Consider the following 27,855-nt stretch of genomic DNA (forward strand, 5'->3'; position numbering starts at 1 on the left):
TTTTCTTTGCCGCGGGGCCCACATCACCTGAGCCATGGGGTGTGGGGCTGCGGGGGCGGGGGGGGGGGGTTCCACGGCTCCTCTGGCTTCATGTTGTTTCGAGCCGTGAGTCCATGGTTACACGTGAACTATGCGTTTTATTCACCGGCAACACCTCCCTCCCCCAAAACATATTTATCCCATTCTGGGAACCACAAGGGGCTTGCGTTGGTATCAGTCCAATAAAATCTCCCAATAAAACATAAATACACATGAGTTAAATGATTGTGGGTGTCCTTGAAGACGAAATGTGTTCAGCCCTTTGACTCAAAAGACTGAATTTCATTCAACTACATTAATGGAAAAATCTCTTTTTGCATTCATGAATGATTAAACTGCATTAATAAAACGCTAATCAATTCAACATCTATTGAAGCCTGGTTGTTCACTCTGTAAATGGCTGCCATAACAAGGTCACTTCCCAAACCATCGCTAGACACAGGCAGACACCAAAAGGTTGGTTGAAATATTATTCATTTTCATACAAATGTATAGACTGTAAAATTTGTTACACAAAATACGTCAACAAAAATAGTATATATAATAGTATGCATAATAGTATAAAATGCTTACAACACGAAATACTGCAAGTCCTACAGCCTGGTTAGTGTACCTTTGTGTTCAGTGTATTAACAGAGTGCTTGGATCTATTTTCTGCTGATGACGGAAGCTACAGAGAGTAGCAGAGAGGGTTTCTAAGAATGTATCGATCGATCGATCATGATGATCGGAGACATTGAACAGACAATATGTCTCGTCGTTTTTACAATCATGCCTATCACACCGGCAGAGTTCACTGGACAAGGGATCCCTGACCAGTGTTCTATTATTAGTTTGAGTTTTGGAGTTGTTACCCACTGTCCTTAAAGGGCTAGTAAGCACAGCAACGTTTTCTTTCTTAAAACTTAGTTTTTCTGGTGATCATGAACAAAGTAATCCATGCCATTTTATCTCAGTTCCTAAAAACAAGACTTTATTTTCGAGAAAGCTGGTAAAATCCTAAGTTTATGCCTACCTTAAAGACTACCTGATAACCCCACTCTTATTCAGACCTATAGTAACGCACGTCTTTTTGTGACGCTGAGGTGTAAACTCATCGACGTCCCGACCAAGGTACGACCGAGGTACGACAGCGGCGATGTGTTGGTGGGTGTGTTGAGCTCTGTGAGGGCTGACTGAGAAAGGGTTAAGCTGCTCAGACACTAATTGTACAACGCCTTGGTTTGTGTGAATGCAGATGTATGGAGGGTTGTTCTGAAACAAGACGTTGATTTTGATGGTTTATGCGGCCTAGAGATGGTTGGGCGTCCCGGCCCACGATAGTAGAACGCTAGGGGGTTAAGCTTCCCAGTGTAACACTACAGTGACTGGTGCATTTGATACCCAACATCGCTCACTACATCACTCATACCCAACGACGGTACGAAAAAGTATCACAAAGTTGCAATGGGTCGTGACACGCCGCCCTCCTCCAAAGATCTCTCAGTCCTCATTTATTCAATCTCATAGTGTTCAAACTCCAGCTGAAACAAGGTCTTTAGGGAAGTCTTTGGGGGGGGTTCGCTATGTGGCCGTCTAGACACGGGGCCGGTGAAGTCCCTTTAAAGATTGCGATCGTAATCAAAGTCAAACACACACAAAGACAGACTCTCCACCTGTGGGGCCTTCAGAAGGTGTCCTCCTCCGACCCGTACCAGGGCGTCAGCGGGACCACAAAGGGTCTGGGCCGGCCCGCCGGCGGCTCGGGCCCGAAGTCGGCCAGCCCGCAGGAGTCCAGGGAGCTGAGGGAGCCGGCGTCGGAGCCCGCCCCCTCGAAGGCGTACGTCCGCAGGCAGTCGAAGGGCGGGGCGTACGGGTCCCGGTCGGCCTCGTCCAGCCGGTCGAAGATGAACTGCCGGAACACCTCGTCCTCGGGGCCAATCAGGTGCGAGTGTCGCAGGGACATGCGTATGCTGGCCGCCACCTCCGCCCGCCGCAGCTTCCTGTCCCGCCGCCTGGGGTGGGGCCGCAGCGGGACTGACGGCGGGGAGGAGGGGGAGGAGCAGGGGGAGGAGATGTAGGGGGTGGAGGCCAGCTGGGGCCCCGGGGCCCTCGGCTCGCCGTAGCGCAGCACCTTCTGGGACACCTGGTCTGGGAGCTCCAGGTCTTCCCCGTCGACGTCCTCCGCCATCCCGGACACCTCCTGCTGCTTCCTCCTGCGCCTCCTCCTCCTCCTCACCCCCAGGGTGAGGACGGAGAGCGCTGGGGAGCCGGGGAACAGAGGGGGGTTACCAAGGAGACAGCGGCCTCAGCGGGGGGCAGAGCTGGGTTAGGACTGGTTAAGCTGGGAACTAGTCTTGGTTTAGACTCAGGGTCGAAGCACTGGAAGCACGAGCCGAAAGGTAGAATCAAAGAGAGATCAGAGAGGGGGAGAGAGAGAGAGAGAGAGAGAGAGAGAGGGTGAGAGAGGGTGAGAGAGGGTGAGAGAGGGTGAGAGAGAGAGAGAGAGAGAGAGAGAGAGAGAGAGAGAGAGAGAGAGAGAGAGAGAGAGAGAGGGGGGAAAGGGGAAAACAGAGAGAGACCAGAAAGAGAGGGAAAGAGAGAGAACAGAGAGAGAGAACACAGAGAGCAGAGACTGAACAAAGAGAAAGGGGAAGAGAAAGACCAGAGAAAGAGAGAGGAGAGATAGAAGAGATCAATAGGAGCAAAGAAGGTGGAAGAGAAAGATAGAAATAAGAAAGATAGCAAAGAGGGCGCCGGTGACAGAAAGAATTTGGAGAGCAGAAGCAGAGACTTAAACAGATATAACCTTTCCATATTCCTTTCATTTCTGGGTTTCACAAAGGAGAAAAAAATAAGGGTTCTCTCGCTGCATATTAGGCCTGTTAAAGTGATTGTTTCACATTTCAGTTTCCAACCTACGCGACTGAAGACGAATTACAGTCCCTGGTTCATCGTGAGCTGAATGACAAGTGGGGGGGACAGGGGGGACATAGAAAGGAGGATGTTTATCGGTATTGTTTTCTCGGGGAGTCACGTCCCGACCCCGGCCTCCACCCTCACCCACCTCCACCCTCAACTAGCTCCACCCTCAACCAGCTCCCCCCCAGGTTCATCCCGTGAAAGGAGAGGGGGAGGGGGACGCATCGAGGAGCAGCAGAGGTCATTGCTCCTGAGGTTGCTGACCAATGGGACGTCCCGCTGCGAGCGACTGAAGCTGCTGATGTAGTGCGCATCACACGCAGTCGTTAAGAGAGCGGGCTGCTGAACGCCAATCTGAACCGGGTTTGGTGAACTGTGTTAATGTTACACACAGCCACACAGGTGAGTTCAGGAATCACTGGTGGTGAAGATGGGAGGGAGGGAGGGAGGGAGGGAGGGGGAGAGAGAGAGAGAGAGAGAGAGAGAGAGAGAGAGAGAGAGAGAGAGAGAGAGAGAGAGAGAGAGAGAGAGAGAGAGAGAGAGAGAGAGAGAGAGAGAGAGAGAGAGAGAGAGAGAGAAAATGGGAGAGACATGATGATGATGAAGAGGATGGTGGCATGGGCTGGGGGAATTAACACGGAAGTTACGTTGGTTACAGAAAAGCTTCTAGGGCCTAGCGCTGGGGTTGTACTCACTGTGTCAGGGCGGAGCTGCATTAGCTCGCGCTAACACAACACATCTGCTGGGAAAGAGTTCAATTCAGCGCAATGAGAAAGGAGTTAATCGTTGTACCCCTAGAGGCTCAGTACACATCACAGTACAAACACATCCACATTATACCAAACACAGCAGTGCTTCTCAACCTCTCTTTGGCCTGTGCTCCTTCTTTTGGTCTAATGTGTCAAATTTCTCACAGAAATGTGAGAAATTAAATAACATCTGCTTGCACCCACATTGTTTTGACCTGTTCCACGTCGGCGTTTTTACCCCAACGTCCCGCTGAACGTATGCACGTCCCGCCACGCTCAGTATGCGGCTACGAGCCATTAGGCAGGTCTGTTGGTATACACACACTGCCTCTGACCTTGTTGTGGTCCGTCACAAATGCACTGTCACCACACATTTCATTCTATCGCTTACAACTTCTCCCCCATGACCCCCACCGTGTGCTAACCCAATCGAAAAAAACATAATAACGATTCAAAAACAGCCACGGATGTCAAAACGAAAAACTCCCACTCTCCTGGAGCAGAGCGGCAGGCTGACCGGAACGCCGGGAGCGTTACGGCGAATCATTCTCAAGGGCACGAACGCCCTCGCGTTCCTGTCCTTCCACCACACATTGCCAATTGCGACGATCCGACCCGGAGGCAGGAGGCAGAAAACCCAACAGCCGCCGTACTTCAGAATAAAGGCTTAGCTATGGTTCCATCCGAGGCAACGCAAGGGGTTTTGAGGACCCTCCTAGCGTCCACCACAAGGGCCCGACGTGCGCCTCCCAGAAATGTTCACCTTGCGTCGAGGCGACGCAGCAGCAAGGGCTGTGATTGGTCCGCTCACTGAAACCCGACGCAGAACCAAAACAGGTTAACGACCGCGTGGAAGCGTCCGCGTGGGCATTGCATCGACTCGTTGAACCATAACTGAGCCTTAACAACCTGCCCCCCCCCTCCCCGCAACGACCACCCACACCCCGTCAGGAGGCGGAGCTCACCTGAGAGCGTGGCCAGGCACACCAGCACGCCCAGCAGGGTTTTGAGGCTGGTGCCCATGGAGAGGGCACGGGCCTCCACGCCGGCACCCCCCAGGGGGCAGTGGCCCGCGGGGCTGCAGCCGCACACGGTGACGGTCAGGGTGCTGGTGCTGGTGAGCGGGGGCACACCGCTGTCCGCCACCACCACCGGCAGCAGGTAGTGGGCGCGGTCCTTGCGGGTGAAGGTGCTGCGGCGGCTCACGATGCTGGCCGTGTTGTCTGGAGGGGGGAGGAGGAGGAGGGGGCGGGGTTAGACGTTGTGGGGGAGCAAGGGGGGAGGAGGATGAGAGACACCCCCCCCCTGCCTCCAACATCCCAGTGTTTGAGCACCCACACTGGGATTGATGCTTCAAGACAAAACCATCTGTGGTGGAACACCAGGTACTGCAGACTATCCCCGCGCGCTCTCTCTCTCTCTCTCTCTCTCTCTCTCTCTCTCTCTCTCTCTCTCTCTCTCTCTCTCTCTCTCTCTCTCTCTCTCTCTCTCTCTCTCTCTCTCTCTCTCTCTCTCTCTCTCTCTCTCTCTCTCTCTCTCTCTCTCTCAAATTGGAGGATGCTGAGGTCTTAAGGTTTATAACTAGATAGACCCCATTCCCAATGGAGTCTAGGTATATATAATTATGGCCTTTGATTGTAATACATTTTAATCAAATGCGTCTTTAAATTCCATTAGAGAATATATTTTTTGCATGGGCAACCCAGTGGGAACGAAACCCCTCACCCAGGCAGTGTCAATGCCTTGCTCTCTCTATCGATGGAAATGTAACCCCTAACCCTGGCAGCATTAATGCCTTGCTCTACCAGTGGGAATGAAACCCCTAACCCAGGCAGAGCTCTTGGCTCGCTCATGCTGCCGAGCTCCGCCGTTGAGCCTCTGTGTGTTTGCGTGTGTTTAAGAGCTGAACAATGCAAGCTGTGCCGCAGCGTCTTTAATCTCCGCGAACAAGACAGGGAACAAGCTTATCCGGCGCTTTGTCGTTTGTTAAAGTCATTCTGCTAGATGTCCTCTCTGCCCTTGGCTGCACCTGTATGATTATGGCAGCGCATTAAGCAAATATGTCTTTCCACACATGGAAATAGGCTCCTTTATTGAATCACGTTTGCCGCCTTGAATTTGCCTGATGTATTAGTATTATGAAGTGTGACTCAGTGACACATACACACACACACACACACACACACACACACACACACACACACACACACACACACACACAAGCACACACAACGCCGCACACACATTTGAATGTTTTAGGCTCCAGTGATGCTTCTTTCCATTAACTTTTCACTATTCAGTCATTTAGCAGACGCTTTTATTCAAAGCGAGTGAATTTGCTTTTTAGATACACACCATTAATGAACAGGAAATAAAGTCATTAAGGAGTAGGTGGGTGGAAGATAGCTAAGGTCAAGGACGCCTGGGCAGGTAGAGGCTGCACTGGAGCAGAGTAGACCAGACTAGACCAGACTAGTGGCTCCAACAGAGGTATCGCAGACCCTAGTGAGCAGCTACCTTGGTAAAGATTGAGGGTTACGATTGTGTTTTTGCGTTGGTAATCCAAGAAAACATGAAATAATAACACAAAAATTAATATTTGCAGAATCTGGGCAAAAATATTTAAATGGTGACCGAAATAATCTTGGTATTGCGCCAACTCTTCAATCTAACATTTTGAGGTAAAAAAAAAATTGCAAAAATTGTGCTAATATGCTAAGCTGTCCCATGTTGTGACGGCGGTGGAGGCGGTGGGGGTGGGCGTGCGAGGCTCTATGAATGAGGGACGGGGTGGAGAGTGAGCGATGCCCAGTAGCCTGGCGGCTGCAGAAGGCCAAGGGGGGGGGGGTCACCGTACGGGTCTGAGGAGGGAGATGAATAGGGGGGGGGGGCTGACCTTGGTGATCTCTGATGGTAAAGTTGGGATTGATGTGCGCATCTGGGACCATGGAGAAGTAGAAGTGATGTCCCTCCGGCGGGTCGTCAGGGTCCACCGCATCCAGCAACTGGATCAGCTGGGAGGGGGGGAGAGGTGTGAGTGGGGGGGGGGAGGGAGGGAGGGCCGATAGAGAGAGAGGGGGAGAAATAGAGGGAGGGAGTGAGAGAGTGGGAGAGTGAGAGAGAGAGAGAGTGGGGAGAGAGAGAGAGAGAGAGAGAGAGAGAGAGAGAGAGAGAGAGAGAGAGAGAGAGAGAGAGAGAGAGAGAGAGAGAGAGAGAGAGAGAGAGAGAGAGAGAGAGAGAGAGAGAGAGAGAGAGAGAGAGCGAGAGAGAGGGAGGGGGGGAGGAAGGGAGATAGGGAGAGCGATGGAGAGGGAGGGAGAAAGAGGGAGAAGGAGGGAGGGTGAGGAGCAGGAGACAGTTAAGCATTATGATAACAGAAAGGGATCCGCAGAGAGAACGAGAGAGAGGGAAGGTTTAACATTATCAAAACAGTCACGTAAAGAAAATAACTTCAGCTGAAGATACAGCCGAGAAATATACATGAAATGCAATATATACACCATAAAACCCATACCCCTACTCCTTCTCATCTTTACTTGGATCCCAAAGGCCCTCAATGCATGCATCCTATCAATTTTTTGTAAATACAAAGAAAATATTGAATATATCTACCCATGAAGACCCACAATATCATACAACGTATATTAAAAGAAGCCAGCTCCAGCACGTCATAATGACAGGGTCTGCCCGCTATGACACCAGTCCCCTGTTGTTTGTGTACCACTAACGCCATGGCAACAGCGAGGTACTGGGAACTGTTGAGGCAGCCTTCATCTTCATCATCATCATCCTGAGAGTCATACATGTACCTCTCCCGCCGGAGTCCCCTCGCAGATATACGGCCGGTAATCACTGGCCAGCGCCGGAGCGTTGTCATTCACGTCCAGCACCTTGATGAACACCACCGCCGCCGAGAATAAATAGCTCTGCTCTGAGCCAGGGAGGGGGGGGTGGGGGGGGGGGGGGGGGGGGGGAGGGAGAGAGGGAGGGAGAGAGGGAGGGACAGGCGTGTGTGATTGTGTGAGTGTGTTTCGTAAACGTTTTGTAAAAAGGGCCCTGTCGCGGTAACACTTTAGATATGACGAATGCCTCATGGTCGGCCGTATCTCCCTGACTGCGGCCGAGCAGCGTGCCAACACAATGTATATAAAAGAATAACAATAACACAAAATAGCCACTGAAGCCAAACAACGCCTTCCGCTCGCTGAATGGCAATACGTTGAACAGAAGAGTGGGGGAGGCAATGCACACTGAATCATTTTCAAAAGGAGAAAATGTCTCGCCGCTTCATATCTCCACATTCACATTTAAATTCCCTTGCTTGGACAGATATTGCCGGCAGCCCCTCTCCCTCCAGCGAGTGGCTCAGAGCTCCTGGCTCCGCTAAATTGGCTCTAACCCGTCTACATTGTGAGAGCCGCTCTGGATATGACTGAAGACATTTCCTCCTTACTTGTCTCGGTGGCTACAACCGTCACATTGTGCCAATTTGAGGCCTCCCGGTCGAGCGGCTGGGAGAGCGTCATGGAGCCATTGTTTGGGTCTATTTGAAAGCTTTTCTGATACCGCTGTGTCTCTCAATTGAATATCTGAAAAAGAAGATGAATAGGACAGGCGTTTAGCAAGAGAGATGCGGTTTTTCCCTGTATACAAAAAGAGGAGCGATATTATAGGCCCAGCGTGAATTAGCTACGTTGCTACACCATATTTTTCCTCTTTCTTTCTTTCTTTTGTTAATCTTTTTCTTTTCGTTTTTTCTTTATCTGCAAAAAGACGCCCGACAAAGAGCTGGTGACAGTTGATGTCAACACAGAGGGAGTTGTGTCTGCCATGTCAGTGGTTCCATGTTTGCGATATTCAGGGCTTTAAGATTCTCCAGGTTGATTAGCGGCTGACACCCACGCCAATGTTATTTTTAAAGAACATAGGCAACACCTCATGGAATTGTGTTGACTGGGGCAATTAATGCTAATTTGATGCTGTTTTCAAATTAAAACCCCATATATCAACCTGGCTGGTAGGTATATGGGTATAAAAAGAAAAAAGTATTTACGCCTCATCAATCTGAAAACGAGACGTGTCATCTCTTAGTTTGAGTAGAAATACCTGCTTGATTTTATTCACAGTCATGTGCGAAGGAATATGTTCAATTGAATTGAATTGAGAGAGGAAACAAAGAGGGGTCAGAATGAGTGTTCTCACCATTTAACGGCTCCTATATAGGGAAGTGATTATCGCACCACGTCGCTGAATGAGTGTAAACAAGAACAAAAGAGAATTTGTACGCTGCCTTGGGGGCAGCTTGACAAAATAGAAAACACCAGCGTTCCGCTGACGACCGACGCACACGTCCCCCTCCTCCCCCGTTTCAGCGGAACCCTCCGGAAGAACCTGTCGCGTCGGTTTGAATCTACCCCCTCGCTCCGAGATGGATCACCAAAACGGTGGCTAACCGAGGGAGCGGGGGGTCCTCTGATTGGAAGATATGAAGCACCTGCTACTCTTAAAACTCTAAGGACGACAGTGGCCCCCCCCGTCCCCGTCCCCGTCTCCAACGGCAACGTGCTCCGGCTGCAAATGAAGGGAAAATCTAAATTCCATATGCCAACCTCTACGCGGCTTTATTACATTTGTGCGTGGCGGTGGCGCGGTCGCCCTGCGATAATACGGCCGCCGCCGCCGTGGCGCAGATAGGAAACGCTGGGAGGTATAAAAATGGTCATGATTTATTCAGCAGGGCTCATTTCCGACTAAAGTAATACGAGATAAATATGACCATGTTGGGGGTATCCATAGAGATCAAGGGGGGCGGCGAGCCACGCGCCATTTGAAATGGAATGATTCCTTTTTTTTCTCCCTTCCCTTATTTCACTTCTTTCTTATTTTTTTCAGTTTTCTTTTTTTACGAGCCCCAGCGAAGGGAAGGCTTTGAGGAGACGCTGTCAGAGGTTGTTCATCTCCTCCCCGGAACACCAACCAAACCCCCCCCCCCCCCCCGCGCCAACTCCAGGCTCCTAGCCACTTGATTAGCATACGTCGCTAGCTAGCTGGCACATATCATTCTATTCCTGGGTGTCAGTTTGGACAGGGTGGCATGGGCTTGGGGGGCTGGGGGGGGGGGGGGGTACCACCGTACCTGACAGGATTGTTCCGTGTATCCGTGTCCCTCGCGCTCACGACCCCCACCACGGTGCCCACCCCGGCGCTCTCCGGCACCCTCCACTCGTAGACGTCGGCGCCGAAAACGGGCGGTTCGTCCACGTCCTCCACGAAGACCTTGACGGTGGCCCGGTCGCGCGCCTCATCGGCACTCAGGAAGCGCTCGTCCACCACCACGTTGTCCGCCTCCACCGCCATGACGAAGCGGCTCTTGGTCTCGTAGTCTAGAGGCTTGGGGGGAGGAGGGAGGGGGGGGGGGGGGTGGAGAGAGGAGGGGGAGGTGGAGGGGGGGATGGGGGGAGGGAGGGGAGAGATGGAGAGAGGGGGAGAGAGGAGGAGAGGGGGGAGGGGAAAAGGGGGGCAGGGGAGGAAGGGGAGAGAGATGGAGAGAGGGGGAGGAGAGAAAAGGGAGGGGGAGAGAAAGGGGGAGGAAGGGGAGAGAGGAGAGTAGAGGAGGAGAGGGGAGAAGAGAGGGGGAGGGAGGATAGATAGTTTGGGAGAGGGGGGAGGGAAAGGGGGTATAGACAGGGAGGAGGAATGGCAGAGAGATAGAGAGGAGAGGGGGAGAGCAGGGGGAAGCAGGGGAGAGAGAGATATGGGCAGGGGAGAAAAGGTGGAGAGAAAGGGGGAGGAAGGGGAGAGAGGGGGAGGTAGGGAGGAGAGTGTGAGGTAGAGAGAGGGTGGAAGAAGAGGCGGGACAGAGAGATGGGCAGGGGAGAATTGGGGGAGAGAAAGGTGGAGAAAGGGAGCGAGATGGAGAGGGAGGGGGAGGAGGAGAGAGACAGGTGGAGGATGAAGAGTGGGGGGGAGAGGGAGAGAGAATGAGAGGGAGGAAGAAGAGAGGGGGTAGAGTGTAGTGTAGAAAGGAAGACAGAATAAATTGTTAAAACAGAAAGCCAAAGAGAGAAAAAAAAGACACTCGAAAGAAGAAGGAAAGATCAAAACACAAAACAAAACAGAGAAAGCCAGACTTAATTTTTTGCAACGATGAAAAATGAAATATGTGCTGATACATATCAAGCAGCATATTATATGACTCAAAATCAATTGCATCAAATGATTACGGCAGAACAACAGCTTTGAAATGCCGTATCCTGATTAAGAACGATGATTATTCTTTGTGTCTGGGAGCCGAGGGGGATTGAGTGAGGAAAATGGTTGAATCAATGTCAACCCTCTGCAGGAGCTGCGTGCTAGCACTTAAATAACGCCACATTGCTGATTAGCATGATCATACTAGCAATAAGAAAACAGCATGCTAACCATTAGCATCTCGCCGAACGATTCAGCGCCATCGATTTTTTTCTTAGACCGTCTTAAAAATCATCTAAATCGGAATCTCTTGTGCTATGAATTGGGAGACCTGCAGCTTAAAGAGATCCTAGAGACAATGTTTCATCAAAAATAAAGATTAGCAAAGGTTTTCACAATACCATTCAAAAGGTCACCAAGAAAATGGTGACCTTCAGTTTTTGGGGGAAAAAGATCACACTATGACACAGTGCTCAATTTAATAAATTATTAAAAATAAAACTCATCCACAAGAGCAGTTCGTTGGTCCACCAAAAGGCAAAGTGATAGGTCAACCAACCGCAATTTTTATGTGAAGAACTGCTCTGATACGTCGACCTCAACTGAGGGCGGTTCTGTGACTGGTTGACCGTCAACAAAGAGAGAAAGAATCAAAGAGAGAACGTTGTTGGAGTCATCCCCGGGCAGACCTTGGCCAGGAGCACCAGCCCCTCCTGAGTGTCGGGGTCTAGCTGGATGGTGAAGGTGTTGCTCTCCTCCAGATCCTGCAGGGTGTAGTTCATCATGGCGTTAAGACCCTCGTCCCCGTCGTCGGCCTTCACCCGGCCCACCGTGGTGCCCACCGCCGCGTCCTCGCGCACCCCGAACGTGTACAGGTCTGGATGTACGGGACCCAGAGAAACGCTCATTGTAACCGTGACTACAATAAGTACATTCATTCCAAAAAAAACAAAAACATTAATAACATTTATTGCATAGGAAATTGAGAGAGAGAGAGAGAGAGAGAGAGAGAGAGAGAGAGAGAGAGAGAGAGAGAGAGAGAGAGAGAGAGAGAGAGAGAGAGAGAGAGAGAGAAGAAAGGGAAAGAGAGAAAGAGAGAACAATAAGACCAGAGAACCCCAGGGCCTAGGGCCTAGGGCCTAACCCCAGGGCCTAGGGCCTAGGGCCTAACCCCAGGGCCTAGGGCCTAAGTCAGGGGCACCGGCAGGAGGATTAACCTAACATTTCTATTTGTGGCGCTTTTACCCAAATTGAGCAGCAGTGAATTCCATAAAGTCTGGAGAGCACGTAGAGCACTGTCACATAGTTATCAACTACCATCTTTTGTATCCAAATTAAGAACAGAGGAGAAACTATATATAATAGCTTTTTAGGCGCAGGCAGGGGTAAGAGCATCTTGTTGAAACTCCCATTTAGTTTGAGTAAGATCCCCCTCTTAAGGCACAATCCATTAAGAGCGGTAGATCTCATTTATATAATATGTAAATGAGCTCTACCGCTCGATAAATAAATAAATAAATATATATATAATATATATATTTGTTTATTTATCGTGTCAAGTTTTTCTTAATTACTTCAACAAGTCACAGTGAGCAGGCAGCATAAATCACCGCTCGCTACGATTTAAAAATGTCAATAACATAATTTGGTGCCAAACAGTCCTCAGATAATAGGCGGCAATGACTAATAAGGCGGGAAATGATTTCAACTGAAAATGTACAGTAAATAAACGTGACATGTCCGTAGCGATTTACCATCTCCAGATATATACTTATACGTAGAATTACTTCTATAGATATAGCTATATCTCTTCTTATTTATAGATCTACTGAAAATGTACTGTAAATAAACGTGACTTGTCCGTAGAGATTTAGCATCTCCAGATATGAACTTCTACGTAGAGCTACATCTAAAGATACAGCAATATCTCTTCTTATATATACAGTAGATCTACTGAAAATGTACTGTAGATAAACGTGACTTGTCCGTAGAGATTTACCATCTCCAGATGTGAACTTATACGTCGAGATAAATCTATAGATACAGCTATTTCTCTTCTTATAAATAGATCTACTGAAAATGTACTGTAAATAAACTTGTTGACCCGTAGAGATTTACCATCTCCAGCTATATCCTTACATATATACTTAGAGCTACATCTATAGATATAGCTATAGATGTAGCTCTTCTTATAAATCTCTTTTTATAAATAGATCTCTCTCTCTCTCTCTCTCTCTCTCTCTCTCTCTCTCTCTCTCTCTCTCTCTCTCTCTCTCTCTCTCTCTCTCTCTCTCTCTCTCTCTCTCTCCTCTCTCTCTCTCTCTCTCTCTCTCTCTCTCTCTCTCTCTCTCTCTCTCTCTCTCTCTCTCTCTCCACGTAGGGTTATATTAAGACATGATTCGACCTCAGGAGGTAAATGGATAGCGGGGCCGGCGGTGGCGGCGGGTACGGGGTCAGCGGTCGTCTCGTGCGTGGTGATAAGCGGGGGAACATCACTGGCGACGGGTCAATTTGCGCCCGGCGGAAGATAAGTTGTGGCAACACCACATAATCCAAGCCCAGCGCTAATAAGAAGATGAGAAAATTTGATTGTGTCCCGCAGTGAGACCGCTGCTTGGACGGCTGCCACGGCGACCAGGGTTGAGCGTCGGTGGGTGGGTTGGGGGGGGATGAAGAGGGAGGGGGGGGGGGGTGAGAGAGGTTGAGATGGCGCTGGAGGAGGCGTGGTGGTTAATCAGCGAGCGGCCATATGCTACCTGGAACGTTGTGCTTGATTGAAAGGTGGAGGCTGTATCTACAGTACGTCAGAGCTGCGCTGAGCACCCCCTCGGCTCGCTCCCCGGGTAGCGAGGTTGGTCGCTTTGTGCGGAGCGACAGACGCGTGGAGCGAGGTCGCTCTCAAGGTTGGACAGGTTGAAGGGGCCCGGCGAATAGCAGAGAGCTCAATCTGTAGAATGAGTCAGAATGAGTCACGGACCTCGTCGTGGAAGAGGGGGGGGGGGCTAACTTCTCATGTTCGCGCAAAGTCCGAGCAGGCTACGGTCACGATTATAACCCCTCCTTTAAATTAGAACAAAAGAGAACAGCTGGTGGAGGAAATGACCGCAAAGAAAATTATGAAAAGAAATGAATGCAAGGGCCCTTGAAGGAAATGGTTACCGTGGCGATCAATCTTCCTAAAATTCCATGGCGCATTGCTGGGTTCAACTTCGGATCGCGCGCCAGTGCCATGCCCACGCCGGCTGTTTTGTCTATGAATCACCGCGGCCTGAGCGTGACTACTACGTTACCATATGTGCATCACAACACCGCCGAGAGACGGCTCATCGTTATATGAGCATCGTCCTCCCCATTGTCCGCCTGCTACCAAATTGATTCGCACCTTGGGCATTCATTTAAAGAGGTTTATCTCGGAGAGAAACCCAGGTTGGTGTTTCCAAAGGTCATGACAAATGTCCTTTCAAGTGTGAATGATTAGATTCCTCCGGTGGGCTTAAGCCCCGCACATAGACACACGCAGCGAGAGAGCAACAACACCAGGAGAAATCTTCCTCTTCGTCTTTTCATACCCTGGCTCCTCCATCATTTCCCTCCTGGTCCCATCAGCATACCCCCCCCCTCCCCCCCCGCTCTCTCTCTCTCCCTCTCACGTTATCTGCTGCTCTCTCTCTCTCTCTCTCTCTCTCTCTCTCTTTCTATTTATCTTTGTCTCTCTTTCTCTCTCTCTCTCTATCTAACCCTGTCTCCCTTTATCTCTGGTTGTCCTTCCCTATCTCTCTTGCTCCGTCCGTCTCCCTCTCTCTCTATCTCTGGTCGCGCCTTCTTTCTCTGTCTCCCTCTTCCACCCTCTCCCCCCCTTGCACTCTCTGTCTCCCTCTCTCTCATTTTCCCACCTCACTCTCTCTCTGTCTCTGTCCGTCTCTCTCTCTCTCTCTCTCTCTCACTCTATTGTACCCTCTCTCTCTCTCCCCCTCTCCTTCTACCCCTTGTTATGTGGTTAGTGCGGGCAGAATAATAAGATTGTTACAGTAATGCAGAATGGATCTTCGCTGTTGCTACCGGAGAAAACACTTGAGAAAAAAATGTATCTCAAGTGTTCATTAAGGACTGCCTATGTCTCTCGCTCTTTCTTGCTCTGTGTGTTTTTACATTGATTATGTTGTGTTTGGAAGGTTGTCAGGGTTACTGCTAGCTTCTGGGGTCAGGGGGAGGTTGTCGTCAGCTTAACTGCTTTGGTTTAGGATCAGGGTTCGATTGTTGTCAAGGTAACTGCTAGTGTTTGGGGTTAGGGTTCGATTGTTGTCAGGGTAACTGCTAGTGTTTGGGGTTAGGGTTTGATTGTTGTCAGAGTAACTGCTCGGGTTTAGGGTCAGGGAAACAATGTTGTCAGGGTTATTGCTAGTGTTTGATTGTCGCCATGGTTACAGTCAGGGTCTCAGGGTCCCGGTGGTAGTCCTGAGACTCACGGTGCTGGAAGGTGGGCCCGTTGTCGTTGACGTCGGTGAGGTGGACGGTGACGGTGGTGGAGGCGGAGTGCGCCCCGCGCTGGCCCAGCATGTCCTTCACCTCCAGCACCACCTGGTACTGGTCCCGCGCCTCCCGGTCCATACTGGGCCAGGACGTCACGATCAGGCCTGAGAGAGAGGGGCGGATAGGGAGAGAGACTCACAATCACACACACAGAGGGAGAGAGGACAGGGAGAGGGAGAGAGAGAGAGAGAGAGAGAGAGAGAGAGAGAGAGAGAGAGAGAGAGAGAGAGAGAGAGAGAGAGAGAGAGAGAGAGAGAGAGAGAGAGAGAGAGAGAGAAAAACAGATGATGATGAGCGATACAGCGATAGCGAGTGAGAGAGCTTCAGAATTGATCAGCCTTCGCTATCGCCCTGCCAGGGATGCATAGAGAAAGAGAGAGAGAGAAAAGTAGCGGCATAAAGAGAGAATGAGATGCAATATACTTCTCAATAAGACCAAATATGGAAATTATTATTATGTTGTCTCTTGTAAAGCGCTTCAGAAAGCAGTTACAAACAACGTTTGATTGATTGAAGTGATTAATACTCAGTACCCCTCCCCTACCTCCATGACCCCTCCCCTACCTCCATGACCCCTCCCCTACCTCCATGACCCCTCCCCTACCTCCATGACCCCTCCCCTACCTCCATGACCCCTCCCCTACCTCCATGACCCCTCCCCTACCTCCATGACTCCTCCCCTACCTCCATGACCCCTAGCACGGCTGAGTAACCCTGGCTCATGACAGAGGATGGCTTGGAGGAGAGCTGGTGAAGACCAGGAGAGGAGGAACAGGGCAGGTTCGTTAAGACTGCATTAGACAAAGGATTTCCACCGCACACCAAACATTAAACTGATTTAACGCCTGATTTAGGGTCCTCGGGGGGCTGGCCGGAGCGATCCGCCAATAGACGAGAATTTGATACTCTCGCCTGCTGGGGATTTATAGGAAACAGGAGCGTGGGTTTATGGTTCCTGGCTAACTAATGCACGGAGAGTAGATCTGTAGATTATAGAACGGAATGGATTTCTCCTAATTAACTTGTTGGCAGGCCGAGGGTGGCGTGTTCCTTCTAAATGTGCTTTTGTTTTGTGCATTCTTCTTTTCTTCTCTTCACACTTCACTTTTGTATACTGTACATGTCGGCCTTTTTCGTTATGATCCCAAACGTGTACTGTTTATGCTAAATACATCTCCTGAAACAGCGCTTCTATAACTCTATGTGTTGTTGGATATTAAACTATGAATAACAAAAGTGTGATAGAGAGATGTAATACTAGATGGACTTTAGTTGCGGCAATTCCCACAATAATACACCAACCTCTCTTTGTATAAATATATTTGTATAGCGTTATAATGCAAGTTAAAGTTAGGTTGCCAAAAGTTGTCCTAAGACTGGAGCTAAGGCTTGATCACTCAAGCTTCAAGCACCAGCAGTATCCTGATCCTTATAATGGAGCCTTGTAGATGGGACTAGATGGGACCAGTTAGGACCAGTTTGGACGCCTGCTTCAGGGTCATCAGAGGTGTCGTCCACTATTGGCGATCTGACCAATCAGAAGCTTCAGACTTCGTAGCCAATCGCCATGCTTACGTGTGGCAATATGGGTGGCGCGTGATATAAATGGCTGACAATGTGGTCAAAGAATCACTAAAACACAGTTCACTGTACACTGATGCATTCCTCGGTTGCCAAGGCGATTCGGCGGCCGATAAAGGGTCTCGCTGAGCTTCTTAAGCAATATGACAGTTACGTGGGTACAAGTGTGCGCAGCTGAATCAGCTTCACGTTCCGCCCTGTACACGCCCCTTTTTAACCATAAATGGTCAATGCAAATGACCTCATGAATTCGATCTGCATATAAAACAGACTCAGATGCAAGTATTATGTCTTGTCGGAAACAATGGCAGAAGTACTGAGAAAAGCAAAAAAGCGAAATTTCACAGAGGTTGAAGTGGAGACACTTGTGGGTGAGATGGAGGCCCGAAAGGTAGTTTTGCTCGGCGGTCACGGGATTGGGATCGCCAACAACAAAAAGCAGAGTGAGTGGCAACATGTTGCTGCAGCAGTGAACTCTGTCAGTAGCACGGAGCGCACAGTCCCAGAATTAAAAAAGAAGTGGTCTGACATAGAGTTACATATTTTTATGTAGCCTACCAATAAATTGTTATGGTCCCTAAATACCCTCTCCCTCCGAATCCTGTCATTTGAATGGTCCGCCAGAAGTGCCATATGGTGCAGCATTACCACGGCGCAGACCTCTGTATTTATAGGGTTACAGTAATAAGACTGACCGAGAACACCTTGGATAATCAGTTTGTAATCACCCACGTAAAATGTTCTTGAACATAATCCCTTTTTAATGCGTGATTTGTCATGAAAAGCATCAAGAGTAACGGACAACGTTTGTGATGAGGAGTGTTGCTTGGTTTTCCACACTTGGGATTTAATTGACATTTGATTATGTGTTTACAGTGTCACATAAAATATTATGTTATTGACACATGTTGGACAGATGCTTTATTCCATGCAGTCGCGCCGTCAGTGGACAGTATGGAGTGACGGGATTAAATAGAGAGAATTTTTTTTTATTTCTATTCTAAGTAGATGTTTCTGGAGTAATAACTGAGAAATAACGCAGTTGATTTAAATTATTCTGATTAGGATTTAACGCATGATACGGGTTGAAATTAAATGTATGAAGGGCGATGATAAAACTAATCGTTCTTCTCACTCTACAATTCTTTGGTCTGGCCTCAGTTCACCACCACACCATCTGTGTCGCCAATTCTCCTTTTCCTCTGACCCATGCGTATGCATGGGTCAGAGTTTGCTTAGGGCTGCGCACATTTTCCCGTCAAGTTGGTTTTTTATAGATCACAACCTTGGCGTGGAAAGTCACGTACGTCAATTTCAGCCCCGTTTTATGCGTACGCAACGGTTATAAATGAGACCCCTGGGCTTTGTTCAATTTGTTCCACCCGTTCCTTCATTCCTCATTCCCTATATAGTGAACTCTACATAGCACACAATTCAGGGAAAAGTATAACAGGAATGATAAGTACAAGACGTGACTTGTATTGGTCACATAAACAAGCCATCACGAGCTAGATGCCACCCTGTGACAGCTCATTTAAATAGAGTACCTAGATGTACCTTGATTCATCTCAATTGGGCGGATTTGACAACATGAAAACCGCTATGCATCATGTAAGGAAGTGTGGAAGCAGTTGTACTCTCATTTAACGGTGCATCAAGGGTACTAGGTAGTGCACTACATATGGATCCAGAATCGTACCCTTCCATTTCAGCCAACAAAAAAAAACAGCGAAACTTAATAACGTAGTACACCGTGCACTATTAGTGGACCAATTCAAACCCAAAGTAAAAGCCCCCCAGGTGTGAGGTCACCTGTCTTTGGCTCCACAGAGAAGTAGGGCTCCCCCTGCAGGATGGAGTACAGCAGCCGGGCGTTGTTCCCCTGCTGGGGGTCGTCGGCGTCCGTGGCCGTCACCCTGGCCACTGTGGTCCCTGGAGGGCAGGGGGAGATGATGGTGGGTGGTGGGGGGGTGGATGGGAGGACCGGGAGAGACATGGGGGTTAGCTTTGTCCCACGTTCCCTCCCCTCTCCCCTCAGGCCCAACAAAGTGATTATGCCTCGCTATCCCCACTGGGCCTTTCTGGCTATGGCTCTGAGGTGGGGGGAGAGATTGTGGGGGGGCAGGTGAGAGTGACAACCCCTCCACTCCTGCTGTGACATTTATCTCTTTCTCCATTTGCGCTCTTCTTCTCCTTCTTTCTCTCTCTCCCTCAGTCTCCCTCAGTCTCTCTCCGTCTCTGTTTCTCTCTATCTCCACCTGTCTCTCTCCATCTGTCTCTCTCCATCTCTCTCTCCCCCTCTCTTTCTATCTCCGTCTCTTAGAATGCCCCCCACTATGTTTGTGTCTCTATGTCTCGCTCTATCACTCCTTTTGAGTTCAACCTTCCTCTTTGTCTCTGGCTGCTTCTTTTCTTGGCTGACTGTATCTCTCTCTCTCTCTCTCTCTCTCTCTCTCTCTCTCTGTGTATGTGTCCCTCTATGTCACTCTCTGTGTGTCTCTCCCTCCCTCTTTGTCTTTTAATCTATGCACGTGTCTCTCTGTTTCTATCCCTCTCTATTGTGTTTGTGTGTGTCCCTCTCTCATTGTCACACTCTGTGTCTCTTTCTCCAACCTCCTCTGTGTGTACTTCTCTCCTCGTCTCACTCTCCGCCCATCTCTGTCTGTGTGCCTGCTCGGCTCTCTCTCCCTTCTCCGCTCGTCCACTCTGCTAATCCTTCTTTGTGTGTGTGTGTGTGTGCGTCTCTCGCTCTCCGCCTTTATCGCCCGTGTGGAGCGCTCCGACTACCACTTAGCACTCTCTCTCGGTTTGGTCAAGCGAGCTACACTGCTGCAGAACATCTCTTTGCTCTGCATTCTCTCTCTCTCTCTCTCTCTCTCTCTCTCTCTCTCTCTCTCTCTCTCTCTCTCTCTCTCTCTCTCTCTCTCTCTCTCTCTCTCTCTCTCTCTCTCTCTCTCTCTCTCTCTCTCTCTCACACACTCACACACACACACACACACACACACACACACACACACACAGACAGAACCATTCCCTCTCGCCCCTTTTCAAGTCAAATGCATTATGATTTATTACGAGAGTGATATTATACTCCAAAAGTAGATTACATATAAAAATGAAATGGTAATGGTTTGGTTGTGAAAGGGCAGTGGATTTAATAACATTATTTGGGCCTAATAAAATGTAAAGGCACCCAGAACTATGATAAAGAAAGCAATACCTTGAACTTCCTGCCAGATAGACACACCAGCCCTTCCAGTAGACGCTGTTCACGTTTTATGGTTCAGCAGTTGAAGATAACTTTGGTTATTTTCTCTTAAAATGGCTGTCGTTGGAGAGTAGCTAACAGAGCCAAACCTTTGTTTTTGCAAAAGAGCTTTGCCTTTCAGAAGAATCTACTTTCAAGATTTAAGTTATTATAAAGATGACAACCAGGCCTTCCACTCCTGTGAATTGGATTGTAACATTATATTTGGTATCGATAAAAAATACATTATAGTTATTAAAACCAAAAGGCTTCATGTTATACTCCATATACTTTATTTCTTGAGATAAAATAAAATGCACTTTATAAATCCCAGATCAGAATTCATTGTTAGCGTCTTTACCGTCTTTCACACATTAAGTACTCGCTATTCCACCTTCACATAAAGCTTGATTTAATGTGACGTGCACATAGTCTGTACCCCCTAACCCTACCTCCAGGCTCTGTGACCTGGGAGTGCACCCCTGCCCCCTAACCCTACCTCCAGGCTCTGTGACCTAGGAGTGCACCCCTACCCCCTAACCCTCTCTCCAGGACCCTTGACCCGGGCGTGCACCCCTACCCCTTAACCCTCCCTCCAGGACCCTTGGGAGGGCCCCCCCTACCTTTGGGGCTCATCTCGGGGATGCTGCAGACGTAGGGCTCCTCCTGGAACAGCGGGGGGTTGTCGTTGATGTCCTGGACCTGGATGATGAACTCGGACTGGGGCTCCACTGGCTCCTGGGTGCCCCGTTCGATGGCCTGCGCCTGGAGCACGTAGAAGGCCTTCTCCTCGCGGTCCAGCTTGCGGCGCGTGCGGATCTCGCCCGAATACTCGTCGATCTCGAAGGCGTCGCCAGCCCCCTCTCCCGACAGGATGTAGCGGATGCTGTAGCCCCAGCGGCTGTAGTCCGACTCCAGCTGGGGGGGGGGGGGACGCACCGGGGGAGACGTGATTTGGGGTTAGTTGTTGTTGTTATTATGGGGTATATTACACTAAGTTAATACAGGGTGTGTGCCAATGGTGGTCAATGTTTGAATTTCAATTGAATTGATTTACCGGTAATTTAATTTTGAAAAATAACAAGCAGTCCTGAATAGAAAATTTGATTGAAATTTTGAAAATCTTCACACAGAGACCAATTAAAATAAACTGGTCATAATCAATACTTCAGTTGGTAACACACTACCTCTAAAAGTACAACTTCGCTATTTCTTCGTATGTAAAAAAAATAACAATAACAATACATTTATTGGACATAGATGACTTTGTCATGTCGTAACTGCTCATTCGACAGAGCTTCCATGCCCTTATATGGCACACGTGATCTTAAAACACCTCAGACCCCCTCCGGCCCCCTCAGACCCCTTCAAACATCCTTAGACACCCTCAAACCTCCTCAAACCTCCTCAGACCCCCTCAAACCTCCTCAGACCCCCTCAAACCTCCCCAGACCCCCTCCGGCCCCCTCAGACTCCCTCAAACCCCCTCAGACCCCCTCAGGGTCCCTCCTCAGACCCCCTCAGACGGACTAGCCGGCGCGCCATACCTTGCCGATGACGCGCGGCGTGGGGTCCTCCTCCGGGACCACCAGCTGGCTCCACACCCACCCTCGCCTCAGACGCCGAGGGGCCTGCCTCTGATGTCCCGGGTCTCGGGTCACGCCGGCGCTGGACACGGACACAGCCAGCAGGGCCAGCAGGGCCACCAGGACCCCGGGGGCGGGCATGCGTCGAGGGCCCCGGGCCCCTGGCTTCGGAGATTGTGCTGCCGACGGCAGCGGTGGTGTTCCACCCCCAGCCCCCATGGTACGGACCGGGAGAGAGAGAGGGGCCTGGCGGGGGGGAGGTTGTCAGAGGGGGCGCTCCGGGTCCATGTTGACCATGTCTTATTCAACAGCTGGGGGGGCTCATGGCCGAGGCTTCCACTGCAGAACCAGCTGCTGTTGTCTCACTGGACCGGAGACCCGGGCTGCCCGCCTCTCTGTGGAGCGGGACGGGTTGGCTGATATCATGGTTCAATACAAGAACGCAACGTTCCTACACCTTTTCTGTATCTTTTTATATTATGTTGTGATAACATTCAGAATAACATTTCAGTCGTAAAAAATACATAAAAGAACATTCTGTGATATTTCAGTAATGGAATTATAGTTTGATTAAAGAAATTATGTTTTTCCATATTTAATAGAGCAGAGTGACCTTGATTTTCACAGAATGACATTTTCTATCAGGTGTATTCTCAAATGAATGATTCTAGAATGTTAATGGTTAGACAAAGCCTGCGTACACATGTTGAATGACCGCAGTGGTAATAGTCTTTTAAAAGTACCCCATTATATATATATCTTCAATCCTATTTGCTATTTTGAACTACTTGTAAGACGCTAAATGGCATTTCGTTGTCTAGGACTTGCATTTGTGCAATGACAATAAAGTTTAATCTCATCTCATAATCTGTTTTTAATGTTTAGAAAGACATCACCACAGATATCATTACAGAATATCGGATTTACTCGTGGATAGGTTAATTGATTAAAAAGAAAGTGCAGCCGACGGATTCTCCTACTTGTTTAACAAATCTATCATAATGCAATCTTCCCCTCCTTCCCAAAAGAGTCTTCCAACTGCTCTGGAAAAGAACCATGACTATAAAACCCCAACACTCTGGTGTACCCAGCAATTAAGCACCAAGTGGTCCTTTCAACCGTGAGAGACAGCGAGAGGGAGAGAGCTTCATGAGGAAAATGTCCAGCAGTCATCTCTGTTGGACTCCTTCAGAGAACGGGGAGGGAAGAAAGAAACAAGCTTTCCCTTTTTTTTTTTCGGATCGTCTAAAAATTCTTCCTGGGAGGCTGAAAATAACCCGGCGTCACGGCGTGATAAGGCTGCTCATTGTGTTGCGTTTCCATGGCTGGCTAGCATCATTCCTGACGCACCACGCTCGCTCACTCTCTCTCCGGCTGGTTAATAAGCATCGCTAATTAGATCTACGTCTTCCGAGAATTGGAAAACAGAGGAGGGGGGAAAAAAGAAACTATTTTGAATCAATGCGGCAATTATACTGCACCCCAAGACGAGGATTTAAAGACTGTTTGGAGTTTAGAAAGTCAACACAACAGCTCCTGCGTGACTGATATATTACCCACCGATTCATAGTAAAGTAGTACCGCTGGGACTACCGATGCACCATTTCGTTACACCCACCTCTTACCTTAGAAACGTGAATACTCTTGTTTGTTGAGTTGAATCTTTCCAACTACAGTTGGAAAGATTCAACTCAACAAACAAAGTGGATGCCAATGGCCACCGGCTCATGGATGTAAGGGTACCGCCTGACCTTTTGTTTATCGGCAGTTAGTATGAATTCATTATTTAGTTTGCAGGATCGATAAAGCAGAGAAAACAGAAGAAACAAGCAGCTTTTCTTGGGTCCTTCCATGGCAACCGCAGCGATTCAGAGTCAGCCCTGCGCAAACAACGGTGTCATCGGTATAGAAAGCAAAAAATCACACCTCTGTCTCGCCCGCCAGCTGTGACTTAGCAACCGCCAGCTGTGTTTATGAGACTAATAACTACTTTGAGTCTTTGTTTTTAATTAGAAGCTTAACTCTTTCTTCCCAAAAAGCAGCCCTGTGTTGCAGCACTGCGTTGGTCTGTGGAGGCTGGCTTTAACATCTGTTTCTTTGCAAAGATGGCATATGTAGTTTCATACTCTTAACATATAACAAGGAGTGGAGTGGTGGCCACAGACATTTAGCTAGAAATAAGGGACCCTTCTTCTATTTGTGTCACATATTAAACTGAATGGTGGATAGTGAGCTTATTAAAACGTTGAAGAAAGTGCGTTAATCATTAAAACCAGCCTGAATATTTTGGTGCAGAGAGAATACGCAAAATCTTGGAGGGAATCCACTGGGATAATTCCACGTAATGAAACAGACTAGTACGTGATTACAGGCGAAAAGGGGTTGTCTTTAGACATGGGAGATGCAGAATTCAATCCTAGGGTTAGGATTAAAAAACATGAGGTTGTCAACACTTATTTGGAATAAATTTGTCCATACAAATATCAGCTCCCATTTTTTTAATCTAAACTGGTTCTGAACTGGTGGACTGTGGATGTGCAAATGTGTACGTTTGTGCGCGTGTATATGTGTGCGTGCGTGTGCGTGTGTGGCTGAACATTCCCGTGCATTCTCTCCCCTCGTATCCACCTGCGCCTCAGAGTGACATTCTAATCAGTGACCAGCGAATCGTTGTTGAGTTGTTACGTCCGTGGTTCTCGGGCGTCTGCCAAGCGGGCGCTTAAAGACTGCCGCAAACAGCGAGCGTCATGCACTCTGACAACGCCACTTATAACCACAGCCCTCCTGCTGCCAATTGTTCACCGTCTCCAGCAAGGGAGGGTGGCGGGGGGGGTGATTAAGTGGCCGTTGCTGGGGCCCTGTAGCGCCTTGGACAGCATCCAGTCTGATCAGGACAGGAGCAACCTGGACGATCCTTGAGTTATAGACGCTCCGAGTAGCGGATTGAGGTACCGATCCGCCACCAACGACTCATCAATGAGTGATAAACCTGAGGGCCAATGGGGCAGCAACATAGTACCCAAGCCTGGCCGAAGCAGTACCAACGCTCGCCGAAGGGAGAAGGGTGACAGAGTATAAGTCAATGGTTAGAGCTTTGATTGATGACGCAGGACAATGTATGTGGCTTCCTTATTTTTGGCCATATTTGACGTATTTGCGAATGTCACAGAGACTAACCTTGTTCCATAAAGGTTTGATTCACACCAATAGACCTAAGGTTTGATTCCATCCATGTACCAACAGTCTTACTGATAAGACCGTTGAGCTTCCGATACACTGTGTGAAATCCTGATGATTCTCCGGCCTTAAAAATCCAAGAAGAACACGACAAGACAGCCCCCATACGGTGACATTTGTGTCTTCATAGTAACCATCTGCCCGGTGAAATCAATCATTCTATGACCGCAGTGACGGTGGGTTTATGCCGCAGTTAAAGGTAAATATAGCCCAGCTGCTGGCGCTGATGAGAAGCAGGTGTGTGAGACCACCAAGGTGGTCACCTTCGTTTTCTGGAACCTTCTAGCAGGTTCAGGTAGACGAGGAGAGAGAGAGGGAAAGAGAAACAGAGGAAGGAGAGAATGTGAGAGAGAGAAGAAAAAAAGTGGGAGAAAAAGAGACAGGAGAGCAAAATATAGAGTAATAGATAGGAGACAGGAAGAGGGAGAGACGGAAAAGGGAGAGAGTGAGAGAGAGCGGATGAAGGAAGTGGTAAAGAGAGAGATAAGAGAGTGAGGATAAAGGACGTGGGAGTCACAGATTAAGAGATGAGAAAGGAAGTTGGAGAGATGGATAAAAGAGAGAGAGAGCGAGAGCAAGAGAGGGAGAGGGAGAGGGAGAGAGAGAGAGAGAGAGAGAGAGAGAGAGAGAGAGAGAGAGAGAGAGAGAGAGAGAGAGAGAGAGAGAGAGAGAGAGAATGGAAGGCAGGGATACAGATAAAGGAGAGAGTGAGAGACAGCTCACAGTCATTTATCATCTCTACCAGGCCTTCCTCAGGTGTCCCAGAGACCTCAGGTTGCCTGTGTACACTCTCCCTCACTTACTTCCCCTCTCCTCCTCCCTCCCCTCCTCATCCTCTCCTTCACCCATCTCACAGCTAATGGGGATACTTTAGGGTCCCTTCAAATCAGAAAATTCCTTTCAGCCACAATCCAGTGAGTAACCTTCTGTTCAGGGCTGTGTCTATGGACTGGCCTGGGGGGGGGGGGGGGGGGGGGGCATATGACCCAGCAAAAATGTAAGCTGCCACCAAGTGCTACCGCAATGGCATAAAGATGTACGTGTGCATTTTCCTTTTACTTGTCTTTTTTAGTCTGCGCCACTCCTAGGCCCCCTTTCGAAATGAGTCTAGACACACCACTGGGTCAGTTAAACATCACCCTCAGCCACAACCCAGCCACCATTTTCTCTTACTAGCCAGCAGGGGACTTTGTAAAACAGCCATGACCAACCCACCATTGACACCCACCTGTTGTCTCCCTAAATTAAAGCTCTCATCGGGCATCGAGGTGCATAGTGCCAAGCTACTTAGGAAACGCTGGTTGCTAAAATGTAGCAGTTAGCCTAACAGTCATGGTAATAGTGGAGTAGCCCTTTTGTTTCGGCGTATTTTAGTATTTGAGTGGAACTAATGGAAACTTCACCGCAATCGTGACCAAAGCCGTTTTTTTTTTTTTTATAGAACAAACAGCAGCATCAAATCTACCCTCTCCAGGAAAACTTTAGTGTTTGAAAAAATCAATGCAGTAATTTGGACTATAGTAGCCAAACAAGCATGTTTTCAAGATGGCAGAGGTCAGTCTTACAGGTTTGTTTTCGATGCTCAAATTTCTGTTTTTATCGGAGTTAGGATAAATTATGTTGTTTGAATATAAATATATATGAAAGTTAGGATTTCCTAAAAGATGTTCAGTAAGGATTCTGTTTAGAAAAAGCAAAAAACATTTATATCTATTTTATTGTTGCATATCACAAAATACAGATATTTCTTTCCCAACGTCTTCAAGTCCCACTGAATACCATACAGCCTAGTGCACTCACACTGAACTAGAGACTGAACCACCGAACTAGACATTTGTTTTCATGGCTTCATGACTCAATGGGAACAGAAGTTTTCTTCTGTGAACATGTGCTGAGAGCTTGTACCAAGGCTGTCATCATTCATTGTCAATTACTGTAGAAACATGGTTTCAGAAAAAAAGGTACAGAAGCCTTGCACTTTGCCACAAGATTACTCTCCCTGCTTTAACGCTAACGGTAACCTTGGAAGACTCTGCCAAACTGAAAGACTTCCATGTTTTCGTATTCCTTTTGAAAATAAGCTACCAATGCTAGTGAAGACCAGAAGTCAGGGATAAAGCATGTGTTGCTACTGAATGAATAAATGATTCCCAAGAATACCTCCTTCCCTCCCGAAAAGGGCTTCAATAGAATGGTTTGCATTGGAAACTGGAGCTTTACCGGTCATCACTAAAAGCTTAGAGGTCAGTCAGTCACCCTGGAAAGATATATACATTAAGCCCATGGAAACTTAGACATTATGAAAGTCACTAAGGGGGGCCTTGGTTTGTCTCTAGCTCCGAGCCATTGCTCTCAGAAAGGAGAACGCTACACTTGGATGTGTGTTTGTGCGCGTGTGTGCACTTTAAACGTGGCTCTATCATTATTCAAGATGTGCGATTGCTCCACTGGTTTACCTCCGGCCTTTGAAAAAGCATTATTAAGCCGAGAACAAATTAACAATTTAAATTGAAGGACGCACTGCTTTCGTAGGCGAAGCAGGAGTCTCCGAACCCACCTGTACAAGTTGTGCGCTTACGTCTGCCAAGCTGGTCGTCACCCCTTCGCTGCCAAGCGGCCTCATCGCCAGGAACGAGCAAAAACACAATCTGTTAAGGTCTGTTTCTCGAAAGTACTCTCACTAGACGCCCCTGAAACCATTGAGCACAGTCCTGTCACGGCGACAGTTGGAACAAAAATGCATAGTTCTCCGGGTGTGTAATGCCCCTCCACTCAAGACGACCCCTCAACCCCT

General features: G+C 48.7%; 1 protein-coding gene across 1 annotated transcript; it reads right to left on the reverse strand.

Moving 5' to 3' along the window:
- Positions 1 to 211: 211 nt before the first annotated feature.
- Positions 212 to 27,855, reverse strand: LOC130377155 (cadherin-7-like). Its single transcript, XM_056584155.1, is given in 13 exon segments — positions 212 to 2,280; positions 4,655 to 4,912; positions 6,586 to 6,703; positions 7,499 to 7,620; positions 8,143 to 8,235; positions 8,238 to 8,278; positions 9,826 to 10,079; positions 11,570 to 11,757; positions 15,347 to 15,514; positions 18,804 to 18,923; positions 20,862 to 21,156; positions 21,786 to 22,219; positions 27,619 to 27,855. Coding segments are annotated over 12 exon segments (2,490 nt in total). The 5' UTR covers positions 22,044 to 22,219; positions 27,619 to 27,855; the 3' UTR covers positions 212 to 1,705.

This window comes from Gadus chalcogrammus, chromosome 23 (genome assembly GCF_026213295.1).
Source record: "Gadus chalcogrammus isolate NIFS_2021 chromosome 23, NIFS_Gcha_1.0, whole genome shotgun sequence".
In the NCBI taxonomy this organism is placed as follows: domain Eukaryota; kingdom Metazoa; phylum Chordata; class Actinopteri; order Gadiformes; family Gadidae; genus Gadus; species Gadus chalcogrammus.